The sequence below is a fragment of the Lampetra fluviatilis genome, chromosome 26 (assembly GCF_964198595.1).
Source record: "Lampetra fluviatilis chromosome 26, kcLamFluv1.1, whole genome shotgun sequence".
NCBI lineage: Eukaryota > Metazoa > Chordata > Hyperoartia > Petromyzontiformes > Petromyzontidae > Lampetra > Lampetra fluviatilis.
Window position 1 is genome coordinate 4,594,491 of NC_136300.1, and position 14,967 is coordinate 4,609,457.

At 45.8% G+C, this 14,967-nt stretch overlaps 1 protein-coding gene across 3 annotated transcripts in view; it reads right to left on the reverse strand.

Moving 5' to 3' along the window:
* The window catches only part of PHKB (phosphorylase kinase regulatory subunit beta), a 196,015-nt gene that overhangs the window by 112,055 nt on the left and 68,993 nt on the right, over window positions 1-14,967 (reverse strand). For all 3 annotated transcript variants that reach the window (XM_078868562.1, XM_078868560.1, XM_078868561.1), the window contains 2 exons: window positions 3,011-3,106; window positions 668-865 (listed from right to left, as the gene is read on the reverse strand). In XM_078868562.1, coding sequence (XP_078724688.1) covers window positions 668-865; window positions 3,011-3,106 — 294 coding nt within the window. The remainder of the gene's footprint in view (window positions 1-667; window positions 866-3,010; window positions 3,107-14,967) is intronic.

Below are 14,967 nucleotides of genomic sequence, written 5' to 3' on the forward strand. Positions count from 1 at the left end.
AGCAATGGTCTTGATTTAATTTGCAAATATGTCTTTTGGATGAGTTGCTGCATGACAGACTTCAATTTAGCGTGTCGCATTCAATTAGGTGTGATTGCATACTTATACCTCACCAATACACTTATTTGGTTATATGGTATTAACCTGTTATGCTCTCGAGCCTTCTTGGTCCAATATCCTTATATGCCCCTTGAATTTAAATAAGCCACTTTCAATACAGAGTTAAGTTACTGCTGTAAGTGGAATATTACCACTCCGCATGTTTCATTACGTGTTGGGCTGCCAACAGTTTAACCGTGACATTTACAATAATTCAAGGCAATACAGAAAAGTTAAAATAAGGCAAACACAGTTTACATCTTATTCCCATCAATATGCTCGTGGGAATATTAATCCGGGTCAATTGTGAAAAACAGAGAGATATCTTACCTCAACAACGCCCCGAAAATTTCCAGTGAACTAATGAAAGCAATTAGATGCAGAGAATGCTGCCGTGCTTGTGAGGAGGCGGGGGGAGGTGGATGGGAGGTGGATGGAGGGGGGGGGGCATGCCCCTTCATACGAACCCACAAAAGGTTGACGCGCAACGAAGACGCGTCCCCTTTGTCGAGACGCACAGGGCGAGAGCGCCGTCCGAGGAGGCTCATCGACGTCCGGCTTTGCTCACCTTGATCTCGGCCGGCTTGTAGTAGCGCCGGCTCTTGTCCTCCAGCGCGGTGCGGTAGCCGTCGCGAAGGAAGCGGCGAAATCCGTGGCGGCCCTGCAGCTTGCGCAACACCTTGTCCAGCGCCTGGCCCAGCAGCGCTTCGTCGTCCACGGCGAACGCCGGGTAGCCGATGCAGGGCAGCAGCGCCGCGTCCGTGTTCTTTGCGCCGGGGGAGGGTTGGGGGGAGGGGGTAGAGACAAAGGGGGTCGAGATCGTGCACGGGCGGCTTGCACGTAACTTTAAAACTCAATTCGGCACTCCGAGGATTTGAGATAGCACGTCGCCGTGTGCTGTGGTAGGCCGCGTGGGGAAAGTGCTGCCCTCTTTGCGGTGACGACCAGAGATTAAAAGGTAGCTCAGCGATATGCACTTCCGTGGGCTGTTCTCGAAACACAAAGGGTTACACGCGGGGCTTTATGCGAGATGAATGCTTCCCACGTCGCTGGTGGACTCGAGTGGGTGCCACGTGACCAGTGGTAGTCAGGGCCATAGAGCGACGCTCGATGTGGAGTGCCAGGTGGGGACGCGTTTGCCGGGCCGCTCGACCAAACGGGTCAAGGCTGAAATTAATCGCTGGTCGTACGCGGGTCGCGCTTTGCACACGTGCCAGTGGAGGCAGCGAATGAGCAGAGTTGGTGGATCGTACAGAGGTCGATGGCGAGTCGGTCTCCCACCTCGTGAGAAATGGGTGCCTGCAGGAGTTTGTGCGGCCAGGTATGTTCCCGATGTATATGTTTTATCCCCCAATATGTGCCGCTTTCCTCTGTGCAGTCTGATTTTCTCCCAAGTAGGCATACACTCATGGAATTGCTAAGTTGTCTCATGCTCGAAAAAGGATTGACATTCAGTGTGTTCCTGGATAAATATCGAAAATTATTATATTAGGTTTAAAAGGTAAATACAACATCTAATATATAATAATCTCTTTGTCGATGCACTGCTGGATGAAGGCCACAACACACTGTGTTGATCATGGAAGTTATTTGACTGAACTTCACCGTGCTGGTCAGTGTGGGATTGTGAAGGGGGGGCCCTGTACCAGTTCAGATATCAATCTGCGCTGAAGTTAGCCATCGGCAGGAATTGAACTGAGGTTGCTAGCATTTGTAGTGCAGTGCAGTGCTAACAGCGGCACCCGTCCCCCCCTTTTATACAGACTGGAGAACACGTGGCAAGTATTATTATACGTATGTACGTTATTTATGTTTGCAAGTATGAATTTTGAGTGAACCAGTATGTACAAAACATGTGTGTGCAGGTATTCACGAAAGGATTGTCTTTTATAGTAGTGTACATTTACGTGCAATTCACATAGACCAATATTATTATTTTCCTTTATATCCCACTTCAATAGTTGTCATTGAAAAGCAATATTAGTTCCATGCATTTTAAATGATTCAACAAAAGAGCCGTGATGTTTTTTTGCCACGAATACAACTTTCCTGCTTGGCAGCAGATGGGAGCCCCATAATATATTTAACATTAAAAACAAACAACAACAACAACAACAAAAAGCACCCCACCGGGCTCGTATTTGAAATCACGCGATCCATCAAATTAAAACATCGCAAAAGCTGAAATTGATCCCGAGGAGGTCGCACGACGGGAGAAGATGCGCGCACTCCGCACAAAAGTCGCGAGCGTGCGTCCGACGGGGGAAATAAAATCATTGGGAGAATTCACTTGGCTTCTCGAAATGGAAAAGCACTGGTTGTCCATCATTGCATTCCGGGGGAAAAAAAAAATAGGACAGGAACACCTGAGAGGCATTGTGAGCGTGGTCACATCCGGATAAGGCTGTCGCAGCAAAGGTCCACATGGTAACTCAGGCAGAAAATTAACGGCCTTGCCAAGGTGACTGCTTGGGGAACAGCATTATGGCGTTTCAGTATGACAGATTTTCAAAAAACAGCATTCCACAACAACAATATCAACCGCGGTGGTGGCGACTACAAAACTTTATCCACGTGGGCCCTGTACGTGACAAATACTTCGAGACAGGCAGCATTTGTGAACACTGCCACTTCTGCAATGCGGCCGTTATGTATTTCTCTGGCATCTGACGGCTCGCTCATAACAGTACCCTTTGAGCAATGAGCGAGAAGGATGTGAAATCCACGCGCGAAGCGCACCCTAGCATTTACTTCTCGACACAGTCAAGTTTGCCTTTGTTGCTGATCTACGACAGAACTCAACGATGGAAATTTGGGAAGAATATACTTATTGAAGGGCAAGAAGAGAAAGCAAAAGAGGGAACTTGACAATATCGTGCTCTCTGCGCCGACAGCTATCGCTGGCACTCACGTGGGAGCGAGACTCCCGTGGCAGAAGAGACGACAGCGTCTGGCGGTTACGATTGTGGGCATCCAAGTCCACGAAGATCACCGACCAGGAGCAGCCCTGCACGGTGAAGACAAAACACACCAAACAACAAGAGCAGCCATTCACCACTACTTTAAAGTGACATCATCACGGCACTTGGACCAGGCTAGCTACACTTTGAGCCCACCGTAAAGTGTTCGAGGCACGCCGGCAAGAGGTTCCGGAAGATAAGCATGTATACTCGCAAACACACACGTGTACACACAACCCACAAATGCAAAGATCAACCTCAGGGACTGTAAGGGCGAGTGATGTCAAGGGGTCACCCATTAAGGCGCGTAAGAAAGTAGTGCAGCAAGGAGCACCGAGAAGGCCCGACAGGCTTTGCCTTCCTGATGTTCGTTATTCACAAAGTGAACAGGTACTTTTTTAGGATTTTAGCTGACCGAGAGAAGGACGAGGCCATTTTCAGTAACCACTTTCAATGGATGTGCTTGGGCCACGAGTTGAACTCGGCAGGCCAGGATTGTAGTTTACTTCTAGATTTAAAGCTTTCGTGACTGCAAGGATTCATACTCTTAGTTCTTTCGGTAAAGTCACGTAGGTAAAAAATGAAATTAAAATGAATAAAAATTAAAATAATTTTAATTTTATTTTTATTAATTTTTATTTCATTTTTTTCCTACGTGACTTTATTGTAGTTTACATTGCTGATGGCATGGATGACTCCATATAAAATGGAAGTTTTAACATTATTATTATTAAATTGCTGCCCGCAATGCCATTACTCTTCACACACAAACACGAGTACATGAACATCTGAGATGAATAGTCAAGAGTGCTCCAAACCCAGGGCCTAATGGGCACATTTAATGGAGTTGAAATAAATAGGTAGTAAGAACAAATTCCTGTAATAATGGTTCCTTTGTAATGCCGATGAACATGTTCCTCCCTTGAAAAATAGACAATAATAAATCTAAGTGGTTTTCATCACGAGGTTACGTAAAAAAAACCTTAATTCACGTATCTACATTGAAAAAAACCCATCATTAAATCTATCTCTGCCCTCATTCAAGTAAACCGAGCAACGGAATCACACGGTTAAATCTTGACTCGAAGCTTTTGTGTCTGCAGAAATTAATATTCTTTGGGTCTTTCGGTAAAGTCACGTATATAGGTTCAAAGAAAATAGTAAAAAATTTACAGAAAACTACGACGTTTCGATCGCAACACAAGCGGTCGTCTTCAGGAAAAGGGGGGTTCGCTTCCAAGGCAAACTGTTTATAAGGGTTTGAAATGGGCGTAGCCCAAATGTCAGCAGTCAATGATAATGTAAGTGGTGGGCAGCAACCTGGCGGTGGTTCGTTTTCCACCAATCAAAGGGCTGCCAGGTGAAAATTAGCATGTTTATTAGCATGTTAATGAGATTAGTATGTTAATGGGAGATCTCGGAGCCGCACGCGGTAGGACCAATACCTCGGCCGTGGCTGATCTTTTTTTCAATGCGGTGAGCTCACACGAAATGTATTTCTCTAAGACGAAGGTACTTTGCAAGCCCACTGGCTAGCAACAAAGATTCGTTCATGAAGCCATCCATATATATAGACACCGACACAATTTCAATCGAGAAGATGGGTACAAACTGAGCAATCATTGGAAGGACGTTATCAACCAGTTTAAGTCATAACTGGCTGTGATGTTCACATCCTACCACCTTCCGATGTTAGTTGTGCTTAACGCCCATTTCAAACTTGCGCTTTCACAGAGTTCACACCAACACAGTCACTTCGCGCGCCGACCACTCGGTCGCGGCTCTGAGATCTCCCATTAACATGCTAATCTCTCATGAACATGCTAATTTTCACCTGGCAGCCCTTTGATTGGTGGAAAACCAACCACCGTCGGGTTAGCTGCATACCACTTGCATTATCATTGCCTGCTGACATTTGGGCTACGCTAATTTCAAACCCTTACAAACAGTTTGCCTTGGAAGCTAACCCCCCTTTTCCTGAAGACGACGGCTTGCGTTGCGATCGAAACGTCGTAGTTTTCTGTTATTTTTATTATTTTCTTCGAACCTATCTACGTGACTTTTACCGAAAGACCCAAAAATAGGAATCCCACGGTTTTCAAACCGCGAATGGGAAAACTAATTTTGGAATATGCGAAACTTATTCAGGGGGCACGAGGTTACGAAAACTAAAAACGCATTCTACAGTTTATCTGCATGCACACACGAGCAAGCGATGCCATTCGTTTTGCAAGCCTTCTCCTACCCTGGTGGACGAGACAGCTTAAAAAAAAAACCCCATCATGCTGTCCTTGAGGGACACACTAAGGCAGCCTCTCCCTGTCAGCTTGCAGACATAAACGATCATGTGGAACTTTTTATTTCTCCTCCTCTCCATCCACGGGCAGGTCGGCGGAGAGGGGGGGAGAGACTGCCAGCCTCTCGTTGTTGCCAAAATTGACCACCTGCCGCCTGTCCGCCGTGCCCAAGCACCCCCCCCCCCCCCCCCCCCGTGTAAATTCACATGCAGCGGCCGTCTGCGGGAATGCGCGTCAACCTCTCCGCCTCACTCTCTCTCTGCAACGCTTCCTTGTCCCCGCACGCTGCAGGCAGGCGCAGGGCACCACCCCAAGGTGGCACTTTGCGCACGGTGCGAAGATTGTGCTGTCGTGCTAGTGCCGGCGCCAGCGTGAGAGGAAGAAGCAGCAGAGAGGGAGGGCCACAGTCAAAGGTGCATTTAGGCACAACACTTTGGAGTAAGGTCAGAGGGGTAACTTCTTGTACGTGTGTACGGTACGTTGAACTTATTTCGCACCGTACGTAGCCAACCGCGCGAATCGGAGGTACGAGGGAAGGACAAAAAACAACGCACGAAAAATGTCCCTTCACTTTCTCCCACCAGTGTAATGTAAGCATGTGTTGCTTATATCAGAACTGTACTCGTGTAAGCTGTGCATGAAATAGTAATGACATAGTGCACGAAAAAGACCGCACATGTTTCCAAGGGAGCAAATGCTAGGAAGCATACCTGTCTGGTAGCAAGCCTTCAATTCTCCCCTTGACGTGATATTTTAAAGAACAAGAAATAGAACACTTAACTGAATTACAGGACAAAAAAGACAGATCAAATAAGAATCTAATTTGGATGTGCATACATTCTTTCTTTCCTTGGAATTGTGATTATTTTTTTGAACAGCACTTTTGCACGATAATTTTGTTGGCTGTCAAAATAGATTATTTGATGGCGCTCACTTTTTGAGGCGCTTCGTGAATGTACACCGCGTGCCAATAACGTGCCACAACATAATCCTCATCCCCGGATGAAAGATTTATCATCGGGAGAATTCGCTGCGCGTCAGTGCTGCGAGGTAATCAATACCGGAGGCTTAAACATCAAAAGGGAAAAAAAGGCATTTATAGCTCTGTGTTAATGACCAGATGACTCGTCGTCAATATGTTGATGAAACATCTGCCAGACCTGCCACGTGATGAACCAAAAGTGGCCAGGATTCGGCTATCGTCAAACCAAAATTCGCACAACATCGCCAACGTGGAAACCCATATATCCGTGCGTTTATAGAATTCACGTAAGTGGACGCCACTGAGTGTGGGACAAACGCCCGTTTAAAACAATCTCGTGTAAAAAAAAACCGAAATTAATAATACTCAGCCATGCAGGCATGGGTGTACTGAATGAATTACAAGTCAGCCCTTTGCAGTCACCATTTCCTAGCAGGGGTACAGTACAATAGTTCGTGTGATCTCTCTCCAAAGGTTGCGAGCGTGAAATGCAGAACAAGAGTAAGAAGACATAAGCAGCTGTCACGAATGATATTTTTTGATTGATCCGGTGACTAACGTTCATTCGGCTGTGCGCTACATATCTAATGCAAATGGCTGAAACATATGCACCCTGCTGCGTGTGTACGCATGCGTGTGTTGTTCGTGACCGTCACTTAGTGGCGAATGGCGTATATTGGTTGTTCGGTGACTGGAAGCATAACGTTTCACACTCTGCCTTCCGATTCGTGCGGCCCAAGTTCAATGTTGAGCAAACGTGCAATATCAGTGCATAAGTAACAACAACAATCAAATCACTGCTGGATGAAGGCCATAATGGTTGCAGGGGTTTACTTGGTCATACCTCAACACCCTCATCAGTGTGGGTTCGTGGAAAGGCACCCAGGACTGGTTCAGATATCACGTGCCGCTGACGGAAGCCATCGTCAAAGGATTTAACTCAGGTGGCCAGGTTTATAGCGCAAGTGCACTATCCCCGCTGTGCCACGGTTTCAGCAGAGTTTGTGTACATGTTTACGTAAATACATCCTCTAGTGTTACAATGCCTGATTTATACACACAGTGCACTTAGGCTTGCTTGAAGCATTACCCTCATTCGTACTCTGATGATTGAAGAGTCCCTTGATTCTAAAGACAGATACCGTCCTAATATTTCCCCACCAACATTGTTTATTTTTTCATTGGATTTATTTTGTCTCCTGAGAATTTCGTATTTTTCTCCTCGTGTGCTGCAGCAACACAGCGGCGAGATTAAGTATACTTCATTTGATGTTATGGAGTCGATCTTTCATCTTAACCGTAAAAAAGGCCAGTGCATCCTCACGGATTGTGCAGAGCATTGCACGGTCCTCGCAATAATAAACCCAATTTATCTTTTGTCTGGAAAAGATAGCTTATGTTTCAGCTTTCTAGCGCTGTGTGGATTTTCCCCCAGTACTCAAGATTCTCATTAACACATTCAAGTCTGTTCGTGCCGAAATTCCTCCTTTCCAGGCATCTGACAGTTTATTTTCTGAAAAAACTTGAGCTTCGTTATTTTTTTCCATAGTCAAGTTTCACCCTTCAAAACAACACTTGCTTCGACGGTGTTTCACCATTTGCGTTCATCCGGTGCAAAATATAATTTCACATCCATTTGTATAAAAAAAAACTAAAATAACCCAAAAACGGTTGCCAGAGGGGATTTAGTGAAATGTATTTTCGTGTTTTTTTTCTTGCCAAACTAATTTAAAGAACATTTCTTCTGTTTTCGACTTGATAATGCACTGAGGCGCCAACGTCATTTTGTCAACAGTTTTATTTATTTATTACGGACTACCTTTGCAAGTCACACAGATGCATTCGATGTTCCGTTGAATCAGACGCACCACGACGGGGAGAGAAAAAATCACCTGAATATATAGTGGGACTGCAGCTTCTGTAAAAAAGCAGATGAATGACCGAGTGGAGTTAACCAAGGGCATTGTCAGAGCATTTAACAGCGTGGATGCTGCCTTGTGGCAACTTGGTTTAACCGTGACACAGAGCCAACAGGCTCATCCTCTCCTCCCCTTTTCACTCAAATGGAAATGGGCGTTGGCGATCAGAAAATGCACAATCTGTGGCGTAAGGCGTGTCAATGTGAAAGTATATAAATAAACAAAACCAACGTTAGCTTATTAAATAAATGCAGTTTAAGTGAGAGTCTTATCAATATACCCATTACATTGCGTGCGTTGTATGCCCTGCAGGAATCAATAACGAATTAGATTATTTTACAATTATAATTAAAGCTATAGTTTACGTTGGAGCGACCTTGGGAAAGAGCCGAGGGTGAAAGCGGTGACATTTTCAGGAAAGCGGAAGAGACGCACGCGCAAAGCATAGCGAAAGACCGCGTGACTGAAAGGCCGTGTCAATAGCCATACAACGTATTACACAAAATCCATCAGACAGATAAGATTGAACATCGGAAAAGGCGGTTTCGGCTGGGAAAGAGGTTAACGTCCACCGCTCGCCACGAGGCACCGATCCCTGGCGTCACATCTCGCAACCTCGATCTTTTATCTGGACATGAGCCCATCACTTTTCAATCTATCACTTCGTCCGAAACCCGCCCGCCATAACCTCTGGCTGCCTTTCCCAGGCCTTCCTATTGCACCTTTAATTGGGTCCCTGGAAAGCCTATTAGGCAGTTTCTTAGCATCTGTTTTGGCTCGAGTCTACACCGAAGTTAAATATCCACTTCACCAAACCCTTTCGATAAGCCTTGCTTTGCGGAAAAACATCGTCCACGTCAAAAAATCTCGAGCGATTTGATTTTTGCTGAAGTGCTTACGGTGTGCGATGTGTCACGATGCCGTCGCGCGGAAAGACAGGGGGAACAGCGTGAAACAGACCGATCGCATCCGTAAACTATGAATCTAAGAAAGACATCACAGCCAACGTCGAAAAATCAAAGAATATAGAATAATGAACGTTTTCTCCCTCCACGAAAACAGCAGACGTGCGCAAACGATACAGCATCCGGAATAACTGATCTCTATTGATTGTAAGAGGTTTTCAAGACTCCTCTTGGCTTAAGCAGAAGCCATGGAACTCCAAAAGAAGGCAAAGGTGCAGTCCTTCAACTGCTTGATTACGCCACTGCTGCTGGAAAGGCCTCCATGAGAGGGGACTCTTCAGAGTCTACTCTTTACTCTTTGGTTCTTTTGGTAAAGTCACGTAGGTATAAAATAAAATAAAATAGATCACGACGTTTCGGGCGCAACACAAGCGTCCGTCATCAGGTGGGAAAGCGTGGCCTGCTGCTGATGCAGACTGTTTAAAAAGGTTCGAAATGGGTGTAGCCCAAGGGTCATAAAGAAGTGGCCGCGGCTAGTGGTGTTAATGTGAGAAATTAGCATGTAACTGGGTATGGAAGTGGCTGTTACATGCTAATTTCTCACTTTAACATCATGCTAATCTCTCACATTAACATAGCCACTTCCGTACCCAGTTACATGCTAATTTCTCACTTTAACATCACTAGACCCAGCCACTTCTTTATGACCCTTGGGCTACACCCATTTCAAACCTTTTAAAACAGTCTGCTTCAGCAGCAGGCCACGCTTTCCCACCTGATGACGGACGCTTGTGTTGCGCCCGAAACGTCGTGATCTATTAATTTTCTAACTACGTGACTTTACCGAAAGAACGAAAGTATGGATTCCTGCAGTCACGAAAGCTTCAAATCAAGAGTCTACTCTTTCACAATGGCGAGAGATCTGCAAGAGGTGAGAGTACCCACACTTTCCTCCACCACAGGCGACCTACATGCATGTTGAACTTCTAATCACACCGTACGTAGCCAACCGTGATCATCTGCGGTGCAGGGGAAGGACAACAAACTAAACACAAAAAGCAGTTCTAATAAATGAGTTTTCAACCTAGATGATGATTTCAAAGTGCAGAGCTCCAGTGGCTTCCTAATATCGGAAGGAAGAGCGTTCCAGACGGCCGCAGAAGCGCATCTGAAAGCGCGCGATGCAGTGACCGTCTTTGTTCGACGATATTCGCAAGGCACTGTGGTTCATTTGCATACCCATTTATACTGCCGGATGGACAGAGTCAGGGGGATGCACCATCGTTTAAACTTCCGCGCAGAGTGATCGCACCGAACCGCAGGTTGTGGAAGGGCCAGGTGGTCAAGTCGTCACTGCGTTCACCTGCAAGACCAAAGTTCACCGATTCGTATACAACCTTCAAGCCCTGGTGATATGCTGTGGGCAGACTATCAAACAAGAGCACCATCTGGTAATTTGTGAGAACATAAAACAAATCCCCATGATATTCCCTGCAAGAGTTGGCCACCGCAAAGTGTTGGCATGGCCAAATTAGTCGCAATTATTAAATTAAATGGATTGTTCCTTCGCGAATACAATAAAGGCATGAGAACGTGCCTCTACCGATCTGTACAATGCCCCTCTGGGACAAAAAAACTGCAGCAGGACAATGTGGCATGAGACTGATGTGTCCGAGATTGCCTTACGCGTGCTCTGAAAAAGGTCTCCGTGTCTCAATAGCGGAATCGGCTTGCCAAGAGGGGGGCAGCTGCAGCAGTCGCTGTGGCGGAAGTGCGGGCGGGCGTGGGCGGAGTTTGGAGAGGCCATGTGGAGGGAACTACCGGGCAGCCTCAAAGCTGTTCTGGCCAACCATCCGACACGCCTTAGGAGCGGGTCGACAGGACGTGGGCCCAGGCAGTTCTCAGTAAGGGTGGTGGCGTAACAATGACCTCAACTAAGGAGATAGCCGAGAGGTGGAAGGAACACTTTGAGGAGCTCCTCAACCTGGTGAACATGCCCTCCTTCCTTTTATGAGGCAGCCCTGGAAACAGCTGGGGGGGCGGGGGGGGGTTCGGATCCATCACGGCTGCTGAAGTCGCTGCGGCGGTCGAAGGCCTTCGTAGCGGCAAAGCTGCTGGGGTGGACAAGATTCACCCCAGAGTTGTTGAAATCGCATGGAAGGTGGGTACAGTACTCATGGACAGGCAAACTGGGGTCATGGTTCCCATTCAGTTCAAAAGGGGACCAGAGGATGTGCTCCAACTACAGAGGAGTCGCACTCCTCAGCGTCCCAGGTAAAGCTCGTGCCGGAGTGCTGGAGAGAAGGCTCCGCGCAGTGGTCGAGCCTTAGATTCAGGAGGAACGATGTGGATTCCGTCGTGGTCGTAGAACAATGGACCCCCCCCCCCCCTTTCAGAGATATTTGAGGGGTCATGAGAGTATGCTTCTCCAGCATACGTCTGCTTTGTAGACTTGGAGAAAGCATATTCTTAGGTTTTTTCGGTAAAGTCACGTAGGTAAAACATTAAAATTAATAAAAGTAAAATAAAATAAAAATAACGACGTTTTCAGCTGTGACGGTTCCACCTGAAGACGGAAGCTTGTGTTGCCTCCGAAACGTCGTGATTTTTATTTTATTTTACTTTTATTAATTTTAATTTTTTACCTACGTGACTTTACCGAAAAAACCTAAGAATATGAATCCTTGCAGTCACGAAAGCTTCAAATCTAGAATTGGAGAAAGCATTTGACCGTGTTCCCTGCAATGTCATGTCGGAGGTGTTGCGGGAGTACGATGTACCGGTGCCGCTTTTGTGCGCTATCTGGTCCCTGTATTTCCGGAGTGAGAGCTGTGTCCGTATTCTTGGTGTTAGATCAAAGTCGTTCACTGTGGGTGTTGGACTCCGCCAAGGGTCTCCACTCCTGTTTGTGAGTTTCATGGACTAGAAATCAAGGCGCAGGCGAGGCACGGAGAGTATCCGGTACGGGGGCATGGAGGTGGCATCGCTGCTTTTTAAATCCTTTATATTAAGTTCACTTGCTTGCTTACGACCGTGCAAATCTTTCGGTCGTTTTTTAACCCACTTCCCGTGATCCAATCGAGCTGACATTTTGCACACAGACTCGTTGTGCGTGACAATGTATTTTCGTGAAAAAAAATGCAAAAATTTTACACCTTTTAGGATTTTTTTTTTTTATATTTAATTACCAATTGCTTAATGTAGGCAGCCATTCATCTGACCCATAGGTGGCAGCCATCTCAAGCCAGAGGACGAGAGGACTCTAGCCGCCCGTTTCAAAGACCAATGTGGGCTGGGTTGTGGCCCATTGAACACGCATATAAAGGATTTATAGTGAAAAACTTTGTTTTTACGGGTTAATTTTTTGCAGACGACGTTGTCCTCTTTGCCTCGTCATTCTGTGATCTCCAGCGTGCACTCTTACGGTTTGATGCCGACTGTGAAACGGCTGGGATGAGGATCACCATCTCCAAATCTGAGGTCACGGTTCACTCCTGGGAGACGGTGGATTGTGCTCTCCAGGTGATGGGGGAACAGCTGCCCTTAGTGGAGGAGTTTAAGTACTGAGGAGATGGAGTGATGAAATCAACTCTTGTTCAGGCGATAGGTGGATCATTACATCACAGAACCATGCGAGGAGGTATTCATCCAGCATTGGACTGATCATGGCTGATGATGATGATGTATTTACCGAGTACTGAGAGTAATACACATGGTACATTGGGGAGGGGGGTATAAAATGTGTCTATTTAAGTGACTCTTGATGCAGTTCTGTGGTGTGCTGTTGCAGGGCAACTGCCTGACGTCGCGACGTAAGGCCCTGCTGCTGATCGAGGGAGCTCTGGGAGGGATGTTTCACTCATTCATGACACCAGTCTGATAACGGCGAAATTGGGATATACGGTGACTGCTGATAACATCCAAACAGTTTAAAATATATATACGTCTCTTGGTTTAATAATAATAACAAACTCTGTCCATCAGCAATATCGCCATCATCTTAAAGCCGTGGTAAAATGTCTCCTAGATAAAGCTAATAATTTGTCTCTGTCAGACAGTCTCTTGGCAAGAAGCTTCCATTAGACCATCTGCCAGCGGCTGCCGCATGTAACACCCCAAGGCCCTATTGGTCCCATAACTGTCAATTACAGCCTAACTGATCCAAATGTTCTATGTGTTTAAACGTGAACACGATTTAAAAGGATGTCCGTAGTATTAGAAGTATATTTTTTTTAATTAGAAAGTCTGGGGAGAAATGGAGTTCAATATATATAACACACCAGATAACTGGTGTAAATTAAGTTTGGTAAGGGATGTTGTTTTTTTAAAGGTGGCCTTGACCAACTTGATGTTGAATTTGCTATAAAACCCCAATATTATATTGTAGAAATGTTTAACATGGTTTTTTTTTTATTAGAGCTCAAGATAATGTTGAAAACTAACCAGTCCCTGTCCATACGCTTATACTGCACCATCAAACCATTTCCCCTACCTTCACACAAAGGTGTTTTTAAGTTCAAATGAATAATAATGTTCATCTTTACAACGCCAAATATAGATTCACGTGCAATAACACCGCCTCCTCCGGACGGTGCTGCTGTGTCATATGAACATTAACGTATGCACGTCAAACTTCTTTCGCACCGTACCTAGCCAGCCGTGCTATTCGGAGGTGCTGTGTGTATGTTGAACTTCTTTCGCGCCGTACCTAGCCAGCCGTGCTATTCGGATGTGCTGTGTGTATGTTAAACTTCTTTCGCACCGTACCTAGCCAGCCGTGCTAATCGGAGGTGCTGTGTGTATGTTGAACTTCTTTCGCGCCGTACCTAGCCGACCGTGTTATTCGGAGGTGCTGTGTGTATGTTGAACTTCTTTCGCGCCGTACCTAGCCGACCGTGTTATTCGGAGGTGCTGTGTGTATGTTGAACTTCTTTCGCGCCGTACCTAGCCAACCGTGCTAATCGGAGGTGCTGTGTGTATGTTGAACTTCTTTCGCGCCGTACCTAGCCAACCGTGCTATTCGGAGGTGTGGGGGAAGGGGGAAGAACAAATAAACTAAAGATAAAAAGCAGTTTCGAAAGAAATACGTTTTCAATCTAGATTCAAAAGTGGATAGCTCCCAGTGGAATCCTAATACGTGTGTCATCCTGCTTTACCTTGCACAAATAGTCACGCACGCGAGTTTTAAGAGTGCACAGGGAAAAACTGGAAAAAATTCCCGACGTGGGTTTTTGTTGTTGTTCCACGTTACATAACGCGATGTTTGCACGTAAAAAAACATTCAATATGCATTTTTTTTTCACAGGTGCGTTACATTAATGACAGGCATTGCTAAATATAAACGATGGAAAACATCTGCGAAATTGTGAGCACTGTGAAAATAATAGACACTAATTGCAATGCCCCAAAAACAACACGCGTCCGCCAATTAAACCCTGCCACATCGTACTTATTTCACATGCCACGTGTTATTTTCAAGGCTGGTGCCTGGCAGTGAAGATGCCATGCCGTGGGAGCATTTCCTTTCTCTTACTATCTTTGCTAAGTCACAACATGCGGATTGAAGGTGGAATTCAAGACTCCTTAACTTTATTTTGCGATTATGTTTCCAACCGCTGGCCAAACGGCACGGCGTTTTCTAAAAGTATTGGAATGTCACTCATCACCAAGTGTCCCTTTTGAGAGAATCCAAATTGTCATCACGAACAGCTATAATCTTGCAAGACCGTAGAATTTCGTATTTCTGAACAGCAATCCTTTGCATGGCTAGCACCAAATTCTGCTGATGACCAACACTTTAAATAC